The following is a 23,478-nucleotide window of genomic DNA, read 5'->3' as shown; positions in this document are numbered from 1 at the left end:
CAAAAAAAAAAAAAAAAAAAAAAAAATAATAATAATAAAGAACAGGAAACAATGAAATAGAAAACAACAATTAAAGAAAATTACCAAAGCTAACAGTTGGCTATATAAAATGATTACCAGAGACTTCCCTGGTGGTGCACAGTGGTTAAGAATCTGCCTGCCAATGCAGAGGACATGGGTTCGAGCCATGCTCCAGGAATATCCCACATATCGCAGAGCAACTAAGCCCATGAGCCACAACTACTGAAGCCCGTGTGCCTCAAGCCCGTGCTCCACAATAAGAGAAGCCACCGCAATGAGAAGCCCATGCACTGCAACAAAGAGTATCCCCCGCTCACCGCAACTACAGAAAGCCCATGTGCAGAAATGAAGACCCAATGCAGTCAAAAATAAATAAATAAATTTGTAAATAAAATAAAATGATTAATAAACTTAATAAGCCCCTAGAAAGAATGGACTAGAATAAAACAGAATAAACCCAAGTTACCACATTAGAAATGAAAGCATGCCCATCACTCAGATTCTGCAGACAACAAAAGGATAAATTATTATGAACAATTTTATGTCAATACATTTAACAATTCAGATGAAATAAAGTCCTTCAAAAACACAAGTTACCAAGACTGACACAAGATCAAATGGATACTATGAATAGACTTGTATGAGAGAAACTAGATTTATCTATCCCTACATAGTGGTTTCTTGGGGCCAGAAGTGAAAACATGGGTTTTCTGCAAATGAGCAAAAGGGATCTTTCTTGAGTGATGGAAATGTTCTAAAACTGGACTGTGGTGATGGTTCTGTAGATCTGTAAATTTATAAAAATCACTTAATTGGACACTTAAGTGCGTGAATTTTATCGTATATAAACTATAGCTCAATAAAAGTATTAAAAAAAACAACTCTCTACAAAGCAAACACTAGATCCAGACAGTTTCAGATATGAATTATACCAGACATTTAAGGAAGAAATTTTCTTTTAGAAAATACATGATAGAATTTCCCAACTCATTATGTAAGACCAGTATAATTCTGCTATTAAAAGCTAAAAAAGGGACTTCCCTGGTGGTGCAGTGGTTAAGAGCCTGCCTGCCAATGCAGGGGACAGGGGTTCAAGCCCTGGTCTGGGAAGATCCCACATGCCACGGAGCAACTAAGCCCATGAGCCACAACTACTGAGCCTGCGCTCTAGAGCCCACGAACCACAACTACTGAGGCCCGCACGCCTAGAGCCTGTGCTCTGCAACAGAGGAGCCACCGCAATGATAAGCCCGCACACCACAAGGAAAAGTAGGCCCCGCTCACACCAACTAGAGAAAGCCTGTGCTCAGCAACAAAGACCCAACATAGCCAAAGATAGATAGATAGATAGATAAATAAATATTTTAAAAAGCTAACAAAGAAGATGGCAGAGTAGGACGAGCACTCACTCCCTCTTGTGAGAGCACTGGAATCACAACTAACCACTGAACAATCATCGACAGGAAGACACTGGAACTCACCAAAAAAGATACCCCACATCCAAAGACAAAGGAGAAGCAGCAATGAGACAGTAGGAGGGGTGTAATCACAATAAAATCAAACCCCATAACTGCTGGGTGGGTGACTCACAAACTGGAGAACACTTATACCACAGATGTCCACCCACTGGAGTGAAGGTTCTCAGCCCTATGTCAGGCTTCCCAACCTGGGGGTCCGGCAATGGGAGGAGGAATTCCTAGAGAATCAAACTTTGAAGGCTAGCAGAATTTGACTGCGGGACTTTGACAGGACTGGGGTAAACAAAGACTCCACTCTTGGAGGGTACACACAAAGTAGTGTGTGCATCAGGACCCAGGGGAAGGAGCAGTGACCCCATGGGAGACTGAACGAGATCCACCAGCTAGTGTTGGAGGGTTTCCTGCAGAGGCAGGGTGTGGCTGTGGCTCACAGGGGACAGGGACACTGGCAGCAGAAGTTCTGGGAAGTACTCCTTGGCATGAGCCTCATCAAAGAGCCTGGTAGGCTCCAATGCTAGATTGCCTCAGGCCAAACAACCAACAGGGAGGGAACCCAACCCCACCCATCAGCAGACAAGTGGATTAAAGTTTAACTGAGCTCTGCCCACCAGAGCAACAACCAGCTCTACCCGACACCAATCCCTCCCATCAGGAAGCTTGCACAAGCCTCTTAGATAGGCTCATCCACCAGAGGGCAGACAGCAGAAGCAAGAAGAAGTACAATTCTGCAACCTATGGAAGGAAAACCACATTCACAGAAAGATATACAAAATGAAAAGGCAGAGGACTTTGTACCAGATGAAGGAACAAGATAAAACCCAATAAAAACAACTAAATGAAGTAGAGATAGGCAACCTTCCAGAAAAAGAATTCAGAATAATGATAGTGAAGATGATCCAGGAACTCGGAAAAAGAATGGAGGCAAAGATCAAGAAGATGCAGGAAATGTTTAACAAAGACTTAGAAGAATTAAAGAACAAACACCTAGAAGAATTAAAGAACAAACAAACAGAGATGAACAATATAATAACTGAAATGAAAAATACACCGGAAGTAATCAATAGCAGAATAACTGGGGCAGAAGAACAGATAAGTGACCTGGAAGACAGAATGGTGGAATTCACTGCTGTAGAACAGAATAAACAAAAAAGAATGAAAAGAAATGAAGACAGCCTAAGACATCTCTGGGACAACATTAAACGCAACAACATTTGCATTATAGGGGTCCCAGAAGGAGAAGAGAGAGAGAAAGGACCCGAAAAAATATCTGAAGAGATTATAGTCGAAAACATCCCTAACATGGGAAAGGAAATAGCCACCCAAGTCCAGGAAGCACAGAGAGTCCCAGGCAGGGTAAACCCAAGGAGAAACACACAGAGACCCACAGTAATCAAACTGACAAAAATTAAAGACAAAGAAAAATTACTGAAAGCAACAAGAGAAAAATGACAAATAACATACAAGGGAACTCCTATAAGGTTAACAGCTGATTTCTCAGCAGAAAATCTACAAACCAGAAGGGAGTGGCATGATTTATTTAAAGTGATGAAAGGGAAGAACCTACAACCAAGATCACTCTACCTGGCAAGGATCTCATTCAGATTCGATGGAGAAATCAAAAGCTTTACAGACAAGCAAAAACTAAGGGAATTCAGCACCACCAAACCAGCTGTACAACAAATGCTAAAGGAACTTCTCTAAGCGGGAAACACAAGAGAAGAAAAGGACTTAAAAAAACAAACCCCAGGGCTTCCCTGGTGGTGCAGTGGTTGCGAGTCTGCCTGCTGATGCAGGGGATGCGGGTTCATGTCCCGGTCCAGGAGGATCCCACATGCCGCGGAGCGGCTGAGCCCATGAGCCATGGCCTCTGAGTCTGCGCGTCTGGAGCCTCTGCTCCGCAACGGGAGAGGCCAAAACAGTGAGAGGCCTGCATACAGGAAAAAAAAAAAAAAAAAAACCCAAACAATTAAGAAAACAGTCACAGGAACATACATATCGATAATTACCTTAAACATGAATGGATTAAATGCTCTGACTAAAAGACACAGGCTCACTGAATGGATACAAATAAAACCCATGTATATGCTGTCTACAAGAGACCCACTTCAGACCTAGGGACACATACAGACTGAAAGTGAGGGGATGGAAAAAGATATTCCATACAAATGGAAATCAAAAGAAAGCTGGGGTAGCAATACCCACATCAGATAAAATAGACTTTAAAATAAAGAATGTTATGAGAGACAAGGAAGGACACTACATAATGATCAAGGGAACAATCCAAGAAGAAGATATAACAATTATCAATATATATGCACCCAACATAGGAGCACCTCAATACATAAGGCAACTGCTAACAGCTATAAAAGAGGAAATAGACAGTAACAGAATAATAGTGGAGGACTTTAACACTTCACTTACACCAATGGACAGATCATCCACACAGAAAATTAATAAGGAAACACAAGCTGTAAATGACACAATAGACCAGATAGATTTAATTGATATTTATAGGGCATTCCATCCAAAAACAGCAGATTACACTTTCTCCTCAAGTTCACACGGAACATTCTCCAGGATAGATCACACCTTGGGTCACAAATCAAGCCACAGTAAATTTAAGAAAATTGAAATCATGTCAAGCATCTTTTCCAACCACAATGCTATGAGATTAGAAATCAATTACAGGGAAAAAAACGTAAAAAACAGAAACACATGGAGGCTAAACAATACGTTACTAAGTAACCAAGAGATCACTGAAGAAACCAAAGAGGAAACCAAAAAATACTTAGAGATAAATGACAATGAAAACACAATGATCCAAAACCTATGGGATGCAGCAAAAGCAGTTCTAAGAGGGAAGTTTATAGCAATACAAGCCTACCTCAAGAAACAAGAAAAATCTCAAATAAACAATCTAACCTTACACCTAAAGGAACTAGAGAAAGAAGAACAAACAAAACGCAAAGTTAGTAGAAAGAAAGAAATCATAAACATCAGAGCAGAAATAAATGAAAGAGAAACAAAGAAAACAAGAGCAAAGATCAATGAAACTAAAAGCTGGTTCTTTGAGAAGATAAACAAAATTGATAAGCCTTTATCCAGACTCATCAAGAAAAAGAGGGAGAGGACTCAAATCAATAAAATTAGAAATGAAAAAGGAGAAGTTACAACAGACACCACAGAAATACAAAGCATCATAAGAGACTACTACAAGCAACTCTACACCAATAAAATGCACAACCTGGAAGAAATGGACAAATTCTTAGAAAGGTATAACCTTCCAAGACTGAACCAGGAAGAAATAGAAAATATGAACAGACCAATCACAAGTAATGAAATTGAAACTGTGATTTAAAATCTTGCAACAAACAAAAGTCCAGGATCAGATGGCTTCACAGATGAATTTTATGAAACATTTAGAGAAGAGCTAACACCCATCCTTCTCAAACTCTTCTAAAAAATTGAAGAGGAAGAACCACTCCCAAACTCATTCTATGAGGCCACCATCATCCTGATACCCAAACCAGACAAAGATACTACAAAAAAAGAAAATTTGCAGACCAATATCACTGATAAATATAGATGCAAATATCCTCAGTAAAATATAGCACAGAATCTAACAACACATTAAAAGGATCATACACCATGATCAAGTGGGATTTATCCCAGGGATGCAAGGATTCTTCAATATATGGAAATCAATCAATGTGATACACCATTTTAACTGAAGAATAAAAACCATATAATCATCTCAATAGATGCAGAAAAAGCTTTTGACAAAATTCAACACCCATTTATGATAAAAACTCTCCAGAAAGTGGGCACAGAGGCAACCTACATCTACATCATTAAGGCCATATACAACAAACCCACATCAAACATCATTCTCAATGGTGAAAAACTAAAAGCATTTCCTCTAAAATCAGGAACACGACAAGGATGGCCACTCTTGTCACTATTATTCAACATAGTTTTGGAAGTCCTAGCCACAGCAATCAGAGAAGAAAAAGAAATAAAAGGAATACAAACTGGAAATGAAGCAGTAAAACTGTCACTGTTTGCAGGTGACATGATACTATACATAGAGAATCCTAAAGATGCCACTAGAAAACTACTAGAGCTAATCAATGAATTTGGTAAAGTTGCAGGATACAAGATTAATGCACAGAAATCTCTTGCATTCTTATACACTAACAACGAAAGCTCAGAGATAAATTAAAGAAACAGTCCCATTCACCATTGCAACAAAAAGAATAAAATACCTAGGAATAAACCTACCTAAGAAGGTAAAAGACTGTACTCAGAAACTGTAAGACACTGATGAAAGAAATCGAAGATGACACAAACAGATGGACAGATATACCATGTTCTTGGATTGGAAGAATGAATATTGTGAAGATGACTATACTACTCAAAGCAATCTACAGATTCAATGTAATCCCTATCAAATTACCAGTGGCATCTTTTACAGAACTAGAACAAAAAATTTTAAAATTTGTATGGAGACACAAAAGACCCTGAATAGCCGAAGCAGTCTTGAGGGAAAAAAACGGAGCTGGAGGAATCAGATTCCCTGACTTTGGGCTATACTACAAAGCTACAGTAATCAAGACAATATGGTGCTGACACAAAAACAGAAATACAGATCAATGGAACAGGATAGAAAGCCCAGAGATAAACCCACACACCAATGGTCAACTAATCTATGACAAAGGAGTCAAGGATATACAATAAAGAAAAGAGTCTCTTCAATAAGTACTGCTGGGAAAACTGGACAGCTACATGTAAAAGAATGAAATTAGAAGACTCCCTAACACCATACACAAAAATAAACTCAAAATGGATTAGAGACCTAAATGTAAGGCTGGACACTATAAAACTCTTAGAGGAAAACATAGGAAGAACACTCTGACATAAATCACAGCAGGATCTTTTCAGATCCACCTCCTACAGTAACGGAAATAAAAACAAAAATAAACAAATGGGACCTAATGAAACTTAAAAGCTTTTGCAAAGCAAAGGAAACAGCAGACAAGATGAAAAGACAACCCTCAGAATGGGAGAAAATATCTGCAAACAAATCAACGGACAAAGAATTAATCTCCAAAATATGTAAACAGGTCAAGCAGCTCAATATTAAAAAAACAAACAACCCAATGCAAAAATTGGGCAGAAGACCTAAATAGACATTTCTCCAAAGAAGACATACAGATGACCAAGAAGCACATGAAAAGCTGCTCAACATCACTAATTATTAGAGAAATGCAAATCAAAACTACAATGAGGTATCACCTCACACCAGTCAGAATGGGCACCATCAGAAAATCTACAAACAACAAATGCTGGGGAGGGTGTGGAGAAAAGGGAACCCTCTTGCACTGTTGGTGGGAATGTAAAGCCACTACAGAGAACAGTACCGAGGTTCCTTAAAAAACTAAAAATAAAAGTACCATATGACCCAGCAATCCCACTACTGGGCATATACCCAGTATGAGAAAACCATAATTCAAAAAGACACATGCACCCCTGTGTTCACTGCAGCACTATTTACAATAGCCAGGTTATGGAAGCAACCTAAATGTCCATCGACAGACGAATGAATAAAGAAGATATGGTACATATAATCAATGGAACATTGCTCAGCCGTAAAAAGGAACGGAATTGGGTCGTTTGTTGAGATGTGGATGGGTCTACAGACTGTTTTACAGAGTGAAGTAAGTCAGAAAGAGAAAACAAATATCGTATATTAATGCGTATATATGGAACCTCGAAAAATGGTACAGATGAACCAGTTTGCAGGGCAGAAATAGAGATACAGATGTAGAGAACAAACATATGGACACCAAAGGGGAAAGTGGCAGGGGGTGGGTGGTGGGATGAATTGGGAGATTGGGATTGACATATATACACTAACATGTATAAAATAGATAACTAATAAGAACCTGCTGTATAAATAAATAAATAAATAAAATTTAAAAATTCAAAAAAAAAGCTAACAAAAACTTCATTAAGAAAGGAAACTATAGGGCTTCCCTGGTGGCGCAGTGTTTGAGTGTCCACCTGCCGATGCAAGGGACGCGGGTTTGTGCCCCGGTCCGGGAGGATCCCACATGCCGCGGAGCGGCTGGTCTCGTGAGCCATGGCCGCTGGACCTGCGCGTCCGGAGCCTGTGCTGCGCAACGGGAGAGGCCACAACAGTGAGAGGCCCGCATACGCAAATAAAAAAAAAAGGAAACTATAAACCAACATCATTCATAAACATAGATGCAAAAGTCCTTAATCTATGAGCAAATTGAATTCAGAAGTGTATTAAAAGGATAATACATCATAACCAAGTAGGATCTATTCCAAAAATGCAAGGTTGATTTACTATTGGAAAATCCAATGTGATATACCATATCACACTACATATTATATAATTCCATTGATATAAGCTCAGTTCTAGAACAGGCAAAACTAATTTGACATAAAATCTAAATCTAATACCAAAAGAAAAAAGGAACAATAGTCGCCTTGGGTGGATGGGAGAGACTGACTGGCACAGGACAGGAGGGAACTTTCTAGAGACTTGAAAATGTTCTATATTGTGATAGAGTTGTGGGTTTTACATGAATATATATGATTGCATTTGCTACATTTCAGTATATATAAACCTTACAAAAATTTTTTTTTAAGTAACAATAACAGTGGGAAGATGGGGAATGGGTAGAAGTATATGAAACAGAATAAGAGAATACTGTTAAGTGCTGAAGCTGGGTGAAGGGTCATGGGAGTTCATTATACTATTCTGTTTGGGGGGTTGTTTTAATTTACATAATAAAAACAAAAACAAAACAAAACGTCGAGTTTTTAGTTGAGAAGAAGATATATGAGTCAAAATGTTTTGTAGTTCCTCACCATTACCAATAAAAAGTTACTGTAATTTCCTGTTGCAATGAACAGAGGTGCAGTCACTAGTAGTACAATGAATAGTACTTGCCTATACTTTGTGTCCAAGCTAAAGCAAAGAGATTGGATAGGAGGACTTGCTACTACATACTCTATGAAGAACTAGTAAAATTTATGAGGAATATGAACTCTCAAGAAGAACTTAATAGCTTGCTTTGAATATCTGAAGCACTATCACTATTTAGTTTGTTCAGTCAAGAGCCATAAATAAAAATAGTGGATGGAAGTTTCAGGAAGAGTTTTCAGCTCTATATTTTTATTATATCTGGCGTGTCACGTGGCATGCAGGATCTTAGTTCCCCGCCAGGGACTGAACCCGTGCCCCTGCAGTGGAAGCTTGGAGTCTTAACTACTGGACCAGCAGGAACGTCTGTGTTTTCAGCTCTATAAAAAGAACAATGATCTCTCCAAAAAGCAAATGGGGCTGCCTTTGGAGATAACTTCCCTATTTGTGGAAATGTTCAAATATAAGTAGGAGATTTGTACACTGGCAACAATCACAAGAAGAAAACAGCTATTAAGGTTCCTTCTAGCACAGAGATTTTGCAGTTCTCTGAACTATTTTCTCTTCTTTTGATCTAAATTCAAAGAGAGAAGTGCAGGGCTTTGTGAGAATGTCTTTTAAAAAGAATTCACTAGGTGGGTGGGGGGAACTGAGGAGATGTTTAAGGGTACAAACTTGCAACTAGTAGATAAGTCCCAGATATCTAACCTACAACATAGTGATTATAGAAAACAATACTGTACTATAAACTTACAAGTTGCTAAGAGACTAAATAAAATAAAATAAAATAATTCAGCCAGAATGCAGTGTCATGATAAAAGCTGTAATACAGCCACAAACCCCAAACTTAGTATTCTGGCATATACGGTTGTGAACAGCATGCATAGAAATTTTTGGAAATTATCACAAAAATGAAGGGTCTTAGATTTCTGGGCTGAACTGAAAATTTCTAGATTAATCTTTCTTGTTAAAGTAATAAGACAAATTATAAAATCAATCACAACATGCAGCCCTGACCCAGGTACTGTGTCTTCTTTCCTCAAAGAATACTGATTACTGTGGGCCCTCCTCTGATCTAAGTACTGTGGAAAAATTAAAGTATAAGACACAAACCTCATCCCAAGGAAAATTACAATTTAACTACAAAGGCAAGACACGCCTGAAACAAACCGTCACCACATAGCGGTACTTGGTTAAGTGCCAGAAGAGAGTACAGATAAGACGTACTGTGAAATGGAAAGAACATTCTACAGGGGGTGGTTTCAGCAGGCTGCCTTGAGGTTAAGGAACTCAGAATGAAAGAATTTAGACAGGAATAAAAATGTAATGGGAGGGAGGCAGGCACTTCCAGGACAGGAGAACAGGGTAAAGCAAGCAATGTGATGAAGTAACTTGAAAATCAACCTGAATTTTGTCTCCAGAGAATCCCCAGTATCCTTTCAATGCCTTTGTCTAGCTCTCCTATCAATTTCTTCTCAAACCTTTAGATCAGTGGTTCCCAAAGTGAGGTCCCTGGACAAGCAGCATCATCAACTATCTGGGAACTTAAACTGCAAATTCTGAGGCCCCATCCCAGATCTAATGGGTCAGAAGTGGGCAGAGGGAGGGAATGGAGCGGCAATCTGTGTTTGAACAAGTCTTTCAGGTGATTCTGATGGCCCGTTCAAGTTTGAAAACCATTGCTCTAGGACTACCTGATAAGCACAACCCTCCGCGCAGGAAACTGATGACGTTCTGAGCGCCTGAGCCACTTTGCTGGGTGCAGGAAGGGAGTTGATACCAGGTCCCAGCCCTCTTAAGAGTTCAGTCTCTGGCCCAATCTCGCTTTCTCCTCCAGTACCCCTTGTTCCAATCACCATCCTCTATGCCATCGCCTCCCGTATTACTTTACCCTCACAGGGCCCCTCTGTCGCCCTACCTCAGACTCAGAGGGGACGTGGTGCCGGCAGGGAGAACTGCCCAAGGAGACAGGAATAGATGTAGCGCTTGCCCAGAGCCCGCCCAACAGGAGTAAAACGCCTCGGAACCATAAAGAACCGCTCCAGTGCCACCGGCTCGGGCCCGGGCCTGAAGCCGAGAAGCCCGCTATTCCACCCGTCTCGGCCGCCATCTTCAGGCCGAGCATCGTTACCATGGAGTACGTGACGCCTCCGCGCCCAGCGCCAGCCCCGCCCCTCGCCTCTCGAGGGAGGTGGAGGGACTTGGCGGTGGAAAGGTGCTTTTTGATTGGCTAGCGTCACCCATAAGTTCACCGCGGAAGACGCGAGTTGCATCACGTCCATCGCGTCTCATTCGCGCGAAACCAGCCAATAAAGGCCACCTGGCGGCCCACGTGAGTTGGGCTGTGGGAAGACTAGTGGGTGCTGTTGGTAATGGGATTTTGATACGTCAGTGTTCTTACTGAGGCAGTTTTTCACTTTTTAATTCAGTTATTCACCGAAAAGATATGCACTCACTAGGTGCCAGGTGCTTAGACACATGCAAAATCTTTTATGGTTAGCTCTCTGTATAAAAGGTAAATGGAATGTAATTTTCAGTTTTACTTATCCTGAGTCACCAATTCTAGACCTACTTTTTAAAAAAATTTAAGTGTAATTGATTTACAATATCATGTTAGACCCACTTAATGAAAGTCATTTTCTGTAAAATCAAATGTGTTCTTTACTATTCAAGCCCATCCCTTAACTTCTATGAATGTAAGAATTGCAACTGCATTAACCCCGGAGACTAGGTAGATCTTTGCCATTAACTTAAAAATTGAGCCGTGAGGAACTATAAGAAATTGTAAGTTGGGACAAATCTCCTTGTGGCCCACAAAACAAAGAATTAAAACCAGGGACTGAAAGCACCGAGCTGTAGCAGTCATTCCAGGAACTGAATATTGTAAATTACTATGCTAGGAACTGTAGTAGAAAAAATAAAAGGACAGAAAATCCCCAAGAATTTACAATTCACTGGTGAAGACAATGTACTTAAAAAAAAAAGAAAAAATGGGTGGGGCATTTTACCAGTAAACTCATTAGATGTGTCTATCATCCCACAACTAGTGGAAGCTGGGATTTCAAACAAACTATATCACTTTATAACGTACTCTCTACACAAAACCACAAAGAAATTGCAGATTGTGAGTAAAGAATGGTACCGGTCATCTTCAGTTTCCCAGCGGTAAAGGCAGTGTCATGCTGGTGGAGGGGCAGTTTCAATAGTCTAAAGGACAAGCTGCTAGCCGTTTTAAGTTCATTTCTGTGAAACATTCAACTCCTCCAATGTAGCTTTGGCTTGAGGACTGCCTTTGCACTGACCAAACCTCGCTATGGGTGCAGAAAAGCGTAATACAGGCTCTCACTCCCCCCACCCAACCGTCTCCTAGTCCAACTTTGTAAGTGCACTGTTACCCACTCAGCAACCAAAGCTAGGAAGTTAGTTTTGAAGACTCCTCTCTACAATCCATTGGTTTTAACATTCGGTTAATGTTTAGTCTGCTCTATTAATGTACTCAAATATCTCAGTTAAGACTGCAAAGCCTACCTGGTTTTCCCTTCCTTCAGTTTATGCTGGGTTGCCACAGGGATCTTTCTAAAATATGAATCTTGTCACCTCTCACTCAAGCTCTTCAGTGACACTCTAATACAATATTGTTAGAACTTCCCTGGCAGTCCAGTGGTTAAGACTCAGTGTTTCCACTGCAGGGGGGAAGGGTTCCACCCCTGATCAGAGAACTAAGATCCCCGACATGTCATGGCAGTGTAGCCAAAAATATAAAGACTAGGGCTTCCCTGGTGGCGCAGCGGTTGAGAGTCCGTCTGCCGATGCAGGGGACGCGGGTTTGTGCCCCGGTCCGGGAAGATCCCACATGCCGCGGAGCGGCTGAGCCTGTGCGTCCGGAGCCTGTGCTCCGCAACGGGAGAGGCCACAACAGTAAGAGGCCCGCGTACCGCTAAAAAGAAAAAGACTATTGTCTAAAATCCTGGCACCTGGTAGTTTTCTAGACTTACTTTCCAATTACTTCCCATTGGTTTCAGTCACACTACATAACCCAGTTAAATTGTTCAAGTGCCTTCTGCTTTCGCAATGTTTGTGCCATTTCCCTTTTCTGAAGTACCACCCCCAAGCATCTCTTCCTCTATTCGATGATCCCCAAGAGTACAGCTATTTAACTGGCACAACAAAGTAGTTAACCTTTAGTTTATGTTGGCTGTTTTTTTTTTTTTAATTATGTTTTGGCTCCGTTGGGTCTTTGTTGCTGCTCACAGGCTTTCTCTAGTTGCAGTGCGCGGTCTTCTCATTGCGGTGGCTTCTCTTGTTGCGGAGCATAAGCTCTAGGGGCATGGGCTTCAGTAGTTGTGGCTCACGAGCTCTAGAGCACAGGCTCAGTAGTTGTGGCACACGGGCTTAGTTGCTCTGCAGCATATGGGATCTTCCCGGACCAGGGTTTGAACCCATGTCCCCTGCACAGGCAGTCTTAACCACTGCGCCACCAAAGCACCACCCCCCCTTATTTTTTAATATTTGTGTTTTGGTTGTGTCGGGTCTTAGTGCGGGCTCTTCCTTGTGGTGCATGGGCTTCTCTCCAGTTGTGGCACGCGAGCTCACTTGCCCCGTGGCATGTGTGATCTTAGTTCCGCGACCAGGGATCGAACCTGCATCCCCTGCATTGGTAGGCGGATTCTTTACCACTGGACCACCAGGGAAGTCCCCTAACCAAATTTCAATTTGTGGGCCATGAAATGAACTGCTTAGACCCGGTGAAGAGAGCATAATTGACCAATGACTCCAAGCTGCTTCTTACCATCCACCTCATTTGTCTTGAGGCCATGGCTCCCGAGGGTTGCTGCTAGACAAATAAGACTGGCAGTACAAACACAAGCCTCTTTTCAGTGACTCTTCCAACACCAATATTGGCTTCAGGGCCACCATTAAACTAAGCAAACCGCAGAACTGCTGTGCACCTTCATGCTAATCAATTTTTAGAGTCTGCTTCTTAGAGAAACCAAATACAATTAAAAACTGCTAAAAGGGGTGCAGTTTGGTAAACTCCCAGTTTTCTGTTGATATTTTCAGTGGAATGTCAAGATCTGTTGGTTAATAAAAGGAGTACCTGCTACTGCATCAAACACCTAAATCCACCATACTGCGAACTGATGCCTTGTTTCAAACTTATATTCACATTCTGAGATTTAAAATATTCTGCAGCCCTGCTTAGTTGCCTTTGTATCATGCCAAAACGTCTCAATCCTGCACTTTACTATTAAACCATGGAGTAAAGGACAGCAACTCTGTCCAGGCAATCCTGACCACCGTCCACCAAGATTTTTTAAGGTAATGTGGCAATTTAGGGACACTTTCAACTTAGACATTATTCCCAGTCAAGTGTTATATACTGGATGCTTTGTCCAGTCACCAATCCCAAGGATATCTCATCCAAATGAGCTGCCAAATACCATCAATATAATCCTCATTCAAATTTCTCCCAACTACCATTTTTAAGCCCCAAGTTTCCCAACCAATCTATATTAAACAAGTGCATGCTACTACAAGGTACTTTAGGAGATCAAGATATTTTCAGTTTCTTTCAATTTAATGAGGGAGGCAGTTACCAGTACCATAGCTGAAATAAGGGGAAAAGTTATAGATCCATTTGATGTGGAAATATGGAAAAGTTTCATGGTGTATATCAATACTGGCTAAAAACTGACTTCTGTCCTTCCTGCGGGTATTTCCACTTGTCCAAAAACTTTTCATAGGCTAGGTTCCAGCACTCCATCACTGTAAACCTTCCAAGATACTCCTTTCCACCGTCCCCAACTAAAGCTTACTTGTAACCTTCTCCCCAACATTTAAGGTCTTATATTAAGATACATCCTATCCTCATCAAAACCCTCTTGTCTAAATCTCTGTAATTGCCATATTCTCTGGGCTCCTGTATACTCTGAAAATGTCTGATAACCACCACCATTTAAGCACTTCGCAACTGAATTCAGGGCAAAGAATTTTTTAAGCCGTGTTAACAAAAATACAAGGGAACAAATCCACACTTTTATTTATTTACTTTTCAGTAAGTTTAAATCCTTGAAGGGTACAGCATCTGGTGGGGGGGGGAAAGAACATAATGTCATTAAGTGCATATTATATACAAACAGTTATTGAATACCACAACATGAATAAATCTCCCATTGTCCCATTACCCATCTCTGAAAGGCACCCAATGACTTATATCCTAGTGGGAAGGGAACTAAATTTTTAGAGCCTTCAGTTTCTAGGTGAACATTCTCTGACTAAGAACCAGTACTGGGAACCTGAGAGTCCATTTAATTTTGCTTCCTCTAACGATAGTAAAAACCTCCTCTGATGAGAAATTTCAACTGCTCAGCAGGGTTCACAAGTACCCTGTGACCCCAAGGATGTAGCCATGTCTATTAAAAATAGATCCTAGGGCTTCCCTGGTGGCGCAGTGGTTGAGAGTCCGCCTGCCAATGCAGGGTACACGGGTTCGTGCCCCGGTCCGGGAAGATCCCACATGCCGCGGAGCGGCTGGGTCTGTGAGCCATGGCTGCTGAGCCTGCGCGTCCGGAGCCTGTGCTCCGCAGCGGGAGAGGCCGTAACAGTGAGAGGCCCACGTACCGCAAAATAAAATTAAATTAAATTAAATTAAATTTAAAAAAAAATAGATCCTAACTAAAGAAAACAGAAGCTATCCTATTAAAAATATCACAGAATCTAGAGTTGAAGTCCTGGGACATGAGCATTAGTTTTCCTCTATAAAATAAAACTAATACCTATTTGAACAAGACTGTCATGATGAAGAGATCGGAAATATTAATTATGCCAGGAAAAGGTATGTTGAATTTTTGTTTTCTAGCAATTACTTCAGAGCCCAATAAATATATTTGCCAGAAAATTGTTCATTTAAATAGGTGACCCTCGAACAACACAAGTTTGAACTGTGTGGGTCCACTTATACACAGATTTTTTTTCAGTAAATACATACTGCACAATCTGCAGTTGACTGAATCCACAGATGCAGAGGCCAACTGTAAAGTTATATGTGGATTTCTCACAGTGCCCCTAACCTCTGCGTTGTTCAAGGGTCAACTGTGCTATTCCCAACCACCCCCAGGCAGCTTTAGCAGTTACCTGAAATCTAGGCACAATCCATTTGAACCCTTTGCCTTCATTTTTCTTGTAATGCCAAGAAAATGTTCCATAATACATTTACACAGTAGCCCCTAATTTTACAGCACGATCTATTGGTGACATTTTATAATCACAATAGTCCTTAGTAGTCAAAGCCAAACATCGTGAGCTTAGTTTGATTCAAAAGGTGCCACATTGCTAATAATGTACTTACCACACGGATTCTGTGTCCAATGGCCTTAGCAGGAAGGTTGCTTCGGAATTTGGCACGAACCATGCCACTGTTTCCATGAGCACGAGTTATCTTTCCCCAGATTACTCTGGTTTTGTTAGGTTTTCCACCAGGAGTTACTGTGTTGCTGATTTTAAAAGAGGATTAAAAAAGGCATGAGAACCCAGACAACCAGTATAGTGTGGTACAAAATCAAGGTGACTTCTAGACCAGTCGCCCTCAACCCTAGCTTAAACCATAATAGCTGTAATATGGGGAGGGGGCAGGGAAGGGGGGGGGGACAAGAAATGTGAGGATATTTAGAGTGTAGGGAGAGAGGAACTTGTTTGTAATTTTAAATAGCCAGGGAAGGCCTTACTAAGAAGCTAACACCAGAAAAAAGACTCGAAGGTAAGGGAACAGCTTGTGTTAAAAACTGAGGTTGTGTCCCTGGCTTGTGCAAAGGCAAACGATGCCAAGAGATGAATCCTAGCTGGGTTAAGAGAGGACAGAGGGAGCCCTGAATGCATACGGTCTTAGAAGCTCCTTAATGACTTTAGCTTTTACTAAATGAGACAGGGAAAAGTTGGAATTTGAGCAATGTACAGATGATTTGACTTATAATTTTAAAGGACTGGGAAATCCCTGGTGGTCCAGTGATTAAGACTCCACGCTTTCACTGCCAAGGGCCCGGGTTCAATCCCTGGTCAGGGAACTAAGATCCTGCAAACCACGCGTGGCAAAAAAAATTTAAAGGATCACTCTGGTTGCAGGAGGAAAGGGGGGGTGGGGGAGATGAAAACATGTTCCCAAAGATCTTTTTACAAACCATTTAAATACACAATAGTCCACCCATTCCTTCCACCCCCGCCCCCACCTCTATCCCAGAGATTTTAATTGATCTGGAATGGGTTTAAGAACCAATGCTCTAGAGATAACATCTTTAAACATCTATAAAAATTGTAACTTCAAGAGATCAACAAAATGAATTAAGCGATATGAAAAATGCTCTATAAAACCTTAAGATCATAATACAAGGACCTGACGCCTTCCTTAAAACAACAGCTGTAATTCTCTTAGTGCAGAAGACACCTATATCCAACACTAATCATGAATTTCCTTCAACTCCCAAAGTAGAAACCACAACAGTACCATTTACTTAACTAACTTCAAATGAAACAAATCAAGTGAAAACTCAAAAAGCACAATACTATCAACTTACTTCTTTGCTTTGTACACGTAAGCACATCTCTTGCCTAAATAGAATTCAGTTTCATCTCGAGCATATACACCTTCAATTTTCAGGAGAGCCGTTCGAAAAGGCACCTCAGTTTTGGTTCCCTGGTATTGATGTTGGCCATTCCAGACGCTTTCCTGACACTCTCCAGACACTCTCCACACTTGGAGAGTCAGTGGCTTTAACCTCCTTGTGTGCTCCCTCTGGTTCCGTAGACCCCGCTTATAGCCAGCAAAAATGGCCTTGGACCACAGCCTAAGACAAAATATACTGTTAATCATAAGCTGTTAAAAGATCTCACTTAACTTCAACAAACCACAGGTATGATTTGGCTTGTAATGACAACCACCTAGAAGTTACCTATATAGCAAACATCTAAAATTTTTCCCCACCAGTTTTAAACTCACATGTAGGATCACGCCTAATAAACAAACTACAAGTACAAAGCAATGATATTTAAAACGCATACCTTCCAGACATATTTGTCGTTTTAGAAGTCCTGTTCCCAGCAGGCCTTAAAACAAAAATAAATCAGTTTAAAATCTTGCAACGCGCGTTTCCCACCTAGTCTCCTCTGGAATAGCGCCCCAAACTCAGAGAATACCTGATAACTAAGAAATTCCAAAAGGAAAACAAAACCTAAAGTAGCAAGACAGTACACTACAGGAAGTAACTCCTAGAAACCCCAAAAGAAAGCCTTAAGAAAGTTCACGCCACGATCACGGGGGAAAAAAAGATCAAGGAGCCAGAGAAGCACGCAGAGAACAAGACTTTTAAACACTGAATAGGAAAGAAAAGCTAAGTTAGGACATAGTAAACAGGCAAAGCCAGGTTTGAGGTGGGAGTAAATGAACAAAGAACCCTGCCTCAAAGTGACACTGCTGCCAGACAAAATGCATCTATTTTATATTTTACTCCGCTAGGGACCACAAGCAACTCCAGTTACCGGAGCACCCATTCTCGGAGGTCAGGGGACCAGCACCATCAGTCCCGTATCTCCTCCATCCTGTCCTCCCTGTTGCTGAAATCCACAGAAATCATTAGCTGGTAGAGCCTCGGAGCAGCACCAGCATCTGATGAGAGGCCTATAGGTGAGCCGACCCCACTTATTTGCCCCCAAAGTTCAGCTGCGGAAACGCCACACACCTCCACAGGGTCCAAGATGGCTGAAAAAGAAACAGAAGGCCCCGCCGCGTGGCCTCGTGGGTAAACACCTCTCCACCCCGCCCCCCCATTTAGGTATCTTCCGCCACCGCCAAAAATATAAGCTTCAGAAATCGTCTTTTGACTGAAATAAGCCACGTTCAAGAGCACTCGTACAATTCTTTTCCTAAGTCCTTTTATCTTTGTAAACTGCAACATGTACTATATACTTTGGAACAGAGGAAGGCAAAACGGTAGCCAGCTAAAGGAGAAGACCAGGTCCTCCAAAGCTCTGCGTTGCCATAGAAACACCTTAGCTTGGTTCCGGCGGCGTCGGCTGCTGTAGCGGGAAAAGTGAAGCCCGACTGGAGGACTACCCCCGCCTCGAATACCCCAGATTTGATTCGCCAGCAAGGGGGTATCTTTCCTTCTTACCACATAGCAGTAGGGCGAACGGAAACTCTCGGACCTAGCCAGGAAGAGAAAGACTGCGAGCACAAAGGCAGGAGGAGAGAGCTCTTCCTTCTCTTTATCTTTTGTCCCCCACCACCCCCTTACTCCTTTCCTCCTTCTACTCCTTTATCTCTTTCCAGAAATGACTTAAGTTCTTACCGCCAATCTTCATTTTGACTCCGAGGGTGAAGAGCACTGTCCTGAAAAGGCTTTGTTGCCTTTTAAGGAAAAGTCATTCAGCTGCCAAACTTTCGCGGCGCGCCGCACCGTGGTCACGTGCCATAGGTCTTCAATAAATATTCGTAGACTAGAATGGGATAGCTTAGTGGACGTGAGAGATTTATCTTCCCTAACTATTGCACATTTATGTGTTGCCCTATGGATTCATTCCTTTTGTCAGCAGTTTGTTGAATGACTTGACTACCATGTACGAAATTTTGTTCTTGGCTCAGAGGAGGCTGCAGTAAACAGAACAACAGAAAGCTCTGCCCTCATGGAGCTTACATCCTAGTAGGCGGAGCAAGACAATGAGCGAGTAAAATATATGGCACATTAGAAGGTAATGTGAGAAAAAATTTTCTCTCTGGAGATTGGCTCCAGATGGGGCAAATGGCAGATACCTAGAAATATGCCACTGATTTAAGCTAGTACCTGATGGACCAGTGGTGAAGAGGTGAGGGGAAGAGTCGTTCAACTTGAAAGAATAGCATATGCAAAGACCCTGAGTTGGAAGGGAGCATGATTCCATAGGAGAAAGAAGCCCATTGAAGCTGGAGCCATGAGAGCAATAAAAGGGCAGTGCCAGATGGATCTGGAGAGGAACAGAGGAGCCCAGATCATGCAGGCCCTATGGTCCAAGTTAAGAATTTTACTTTTTTTCCCAAGTTAGTGAGAAACCATTGAAGGGTTCTAAGGAGAGACATGATGAGATTTTCAATTTTAAAAGATGAGTTCTTCATTTCAAAAAGATCACTTTTAATTTGGAAGCTGTGGGGCTTCCCTGGTGGTGCAGTGGTTAAGATCGGCCTGCCAATGCAGGGGACACGGGTTCGAGCCCTGGTCTGGGAAGATCCCACATGCCGCAGAGCAACTAAGCCCGTGTGCCGCAACTACTGAGCCCGTGCACCACAACAACTGAAGCCTGCGCGCCTAGAGCCCATGCTCTGCAACAAGAGAAGCCACTGCAATGAGAAGCCCGCGCACTGCAACGAAAACTAGCCCCTGCTCTCTGCAACTAGAGAAAGACCCAATGCAGCCAAAAATAGTTAATTAATTTTAAAAATTTTGGAAGCTGTTAGAGTAGTTCAGGCAAGAAACAACAGCTAGATTCAGCATGGTGTTGGGGGAGATGGAAATTGAAGGTAAAATCCACAGGACCTCATGGTGGTTTGAATTGGGGGAATGCTGATGTCAGGATGACAGGAAGGAAGCAGAAATGACTCCTGAGATTCTACTATTGAGGAATTAGAAGCCATAACAGAACGAAAGCACTGGATTCTACATAAGCATAGTCCCTATGTGAGGCACACTTACCTATGCCCCAGACCTAAAAAATGGAAAAATAAAGAAACAACAACACAGCAAAAAAACAAAATCTTAACACCATGCTACTTCCTCCTAAGACTGCCCTTGAACCAGAAAATTTGGCTAGTTTGGAGTATGTTTTTTTCAGTTTACATAAAGATTCTTTAATTTTTGCATATAAGATGCTTTTTGCATGAGACATACTTGTAACTGCCCTCCTCAGGATCACTTTACTGTGGACAAAATCACACTGTGGAAACTTACCATTCATTATTCATTCAGTATAGAGCAAGAATCTCCATAGGGTGTTCTCATTGTAAAGCTTATTTAAGCAGAAAGGACTTTGGTTTACTGAGGAAGGGTAACATCTTAACAGCAGTGTTAAACTGATTTTCAGGATAAATATAGTTTTTCTAAGTGCAATCTCAGTTGTTTTTCTAAGTCTGGGTGCAATAAATTCTGTTAATCTGGCAGATCAGGGAAATGGAGGCATCAAATTAAATATTTTAGTAATCAGAATAACAGAAAAGTAAATCTGTTATATAGAGATTACCAATTAATACTCAGAATATAATTTAAAAACATACAAAAGCCATGTTGGACACTAATTTACCTTAAGAAACTCGAAGATTATATTTATCTGCCAATAATTAAGCTGACTACTTAATACACCTGTGCCACACGGTGGCAGTGGTTCTTCCATCTCCAGGACCACTCTGCTAAGCCAAAGGGGGGGATAAGCCACAGTGCTTGTAATTCTTTTTCTCTTAATGGAAGAGTATAGAAATAACTTAAATGTCATTCAACATTCCCTTAAACTAATCTCAATGTTTTCTTCCCACTTTAGGTGACTGCATTTTTGTGAGATTATAAATGTACCAAGGAGGTTAACAAAACTAACTCAAGAAGAATGGAAGAGTATGTTCCAAATTCCAATTTATTATATATTCATATGTATATATATAATATATATATATATATGAAATGCATTATGTTAAATTTCCGTGTATTGTTTACCTATGGCTGTGTAACAAATTACCCCAAAACTTAGTGATTTAAAATATAAACATTTATTATTTCACACAATTTCTGTGGGTCAGGAATTTAGGCATAGCTTGGTTGGATGGTTTAAGAATTTGGGAGCAGCTTAACTGTATGGTTCTGTCTGGGAATTTCTCATAAGTCAAAGTTGGCCAGGGCTGCAATCATCTGAAGAGTTGACTGGGGCTAGAGGATCCACTTCCAAGATGGCTCATTTACAGAGCTGGCAAATTGATGCCGGCTGTTGGCAAGAGGCCTTAGTTCCTCACCCTCATGAACCTTTTCACAGGGCTCCTTAAGTGTCCTTGTGACAAGGCATCTGGATTCCCATAGAGTGAGAGATATGAGAGAATAATGGAGACGCTTTAATGTCTCAAATTCACCTAGCCTTGGAAACCACAATATTCTTTTGGTTACATAGGTTAGTCCTATTCAATGTGGGGAAGACTACCAAAGGGCAAGAGTACAAGAAGGTGAGAATCATATGATCCATCTTGGAGACTGGCTACTACATTCTATTTTTCACTAACCATGAGACACTTCTGGCTGGCATCTAAAGATGTTGCTAGAAAAAACTTTATTTTAGCCCAAGTTCAAATTGGTTAAGCATAGCCAAATAGCCCAGGCTACATATCTTTATTAACCAGTAAGTTGCTTTTCTTTGGAAGGTCAGAATGTTACTGGGAGGTATTTAGCAGAATCATCTGCAAACTACTTTTGTTCATTATCTTGGTTATATTATATGACAAAATGGACTTTGTAGGAGCCAATCTACATGCTGCTGCTTCTGAGTTTAAGTAATTTTTAAACATTTGGTGCCTGACTTATTTTTTCCTTCATTCTTAGAGGTCAGCTGGAAGCCTCAAATCTTCCTCCAAAAATTTGGCATTCTGAGGTGACAGTGTCAGTGACAGGTGAACCACCTACTGCTGTAGAAGAAAATGAAGAAACAGCCATAGAAATCATCCCAGAAGTCACAGAGCCACTCTCCTTTCTAGATGTACTGAGGATCTCTGCAGTTCTGGAGGACACCACAGACCAGCTCTCTATTCTAAACTATATCATGCCAGTTCAGTATGAAAAAAGAAAAAGTATCAGCATGGTATATATATTCAGCATTACTTAATTTTTGCTTTCTTTTCTTTTTATTTCTCCATCATTGTCAGTACCTATGCCATTCAATTTAACTTGGGAAATAGCACCTTCATATCAGATAAAGGGCTACAATAATTATCTGAGATATGTACTCTCAGTTAATGGAGTGAAATAGACATAGCTCAAGGTACATTACCAATCAGAATATCCTTTTCTTCCAATATATTGGCATTATTCTAAAAGGCCTATAGATAAATCAGTATAAATACAATATATATACTGAGGAGATGGAACAAGTAATTGTGTTGTCTTACCTATCTTGTATTTCTCAGCTGCTAAAAGCTAACTGAACACTAAAGGGAGGAAATTCAACTGGACCCTGTCAATATTGCTTTCATCTAAAATGACTTTGTTATTGCTAAATATCTTGCAATCTGCCTTTTTAAATATCCAGCCACATCACTGTGTCAGCCATTACATTTTCAATGATGTTATGGACTCCTCCTCAAAGGACCACTGAGTTATCAAAAAACTCAGCTTGGTAGTGAGCAAAATCTTTATGAATTCTTAAGCTCTTATAAGTTTTAATAACTTGGGTTGTAGATATAAAATAGAAACAATTTATAAATACAAAAACATATTTATTACGTTTAACAAAATTACATTATATAATTTGTACAGAATATATTCTTATTTCTGATTCTATGATAAATGAAAATTGCTATAAAAATGAGAGGGTAAATTGATTTTCATGTCTAACAGAAAAGAAGTCCATATGTATTGTGACTAGAAAATTAAATTTCCCTTTAATTGCCCCTTACAATTTTAAATTGATTTTATTTTTATTTATTTTTGGCTGTATTGGGTCTTTGTTGCTGCGCTCAGGCTTTCTCTAGTTGCGGCAACCAGTGGCTACTCTTCGTTGTAGTGCATGGGCTTTTCATTGTGGTGGCTTCTCTTGTTGTGGAGCATGGGCTCCAGGCGTGCGTGCTTCAGTAGTTGTGGCACGCGGGCTCAGTAGTTGTGGCTTGCGGGCTCTAGAGTGCAGGCTTAGCAGTTGTGGCGCACAGGCTTAGCTGCTCCCTGGCATGTGGGATCTTCCTGGACCAGGGCTCAAACCTGTGTCCCCTGCATTGGCCGGCGGATTCTTAACCACTGTGCCAGCAGGGAAGCCCGGCCCTTACGA

General features: G+C 41.0%; 3 protein-coding genes across 4 annotated transcripts in view; 1 reads left to right on the top strand and 2 right to left on the bottom strand.

Annotated features, from left to right (window-relative positions):
• LMLN (leishmanolysin like peptidase) overlaps positions 1-10,604 on the bottom strand; it is a 75,006-nt gene extending 64,402 nt beyond the window's left edge. Inside the window, exon 1 of one of the 2 annotated variants that reach the window (XM_007447597.1) lies at positions 10,373-10,604. In XM_007447597.1, the coding sequence (XP_007447659.1) occupies positions 10,373-10,588 (216 nt within the window). In that variant the 5' untranslated portion in view covers positions 10,589-10,604. The remainder of the gene's footprint in view (positions 1-10,372) is intronic. The other variant, XM_007447596.1, reaches the window with a different exon arrangement.
• Positions 10,605-14,515: 3,911 nt separating this feature from the next.
• RPL35A (ribosomal protein L35a) lies at positions 14,516-17,516 on the bottom strand. The gene is made up of 5 exons (XM_007447595.1): positions 17,506-17,516; positions 17,231-17,291; positions 17,022-17,113; positions 15,803-15,947; positions 14,516-14,539 (listed from the first exon to the last, which is right to left on the bottom strand). Exons 1-5 carry the CDS (start codon positions 17,514-17,516, stop codon positions 14,516-14,518), a joined length of 333 nt encoding a protein of 110 aa, XP_007447657.1.
• A 1,012-nt stretch (positions 17,517-18,528) lies between these two features.
• DRC9 (dynein regulatory complex subunit 9) overlaps positions 18,529-23,478 on the top strand; it is a 43,723-nt gene continuing 38,773 nt past the window's right edge. The window contains exons 1-3 of the mRNA XM_007447594.1: positions 18,529-18,597; positions 21,004-21,074; positions 22,044-22,299. Coding sequence (XP_007447656.1) covers positions 21,067-21,074; positions 22,044-22,299 — 264 coding nt within the window. The 5' untranslated portion in view covers positions 18,529-18,597; positions 21,004-21,066. The remainder of the gene's footprint in view (positions 18,598-21,003; positions 21,075-22,043; positions 22,300-23,478) is intronic.

This window comes from Lipotes vexillifer, unplaced genomic scaffold (genome assembly GCF_000442215.2).
Source record: "Lipotes vexillifer unplaced genomic scaffold, Lipotes_vexillifer_v1.1 scaffold823, whole genome shotgun sequence".
Taxonomy (NCBI): Eukaryota; Metazoa; Chordata; class Mammalia; order Artiodactyla; family Lipotidae; genus Lipotes; species Lipotes vexillifer.
This window is presented reverse-complemented; position numbering and strand designations above follow the sequence as displayed.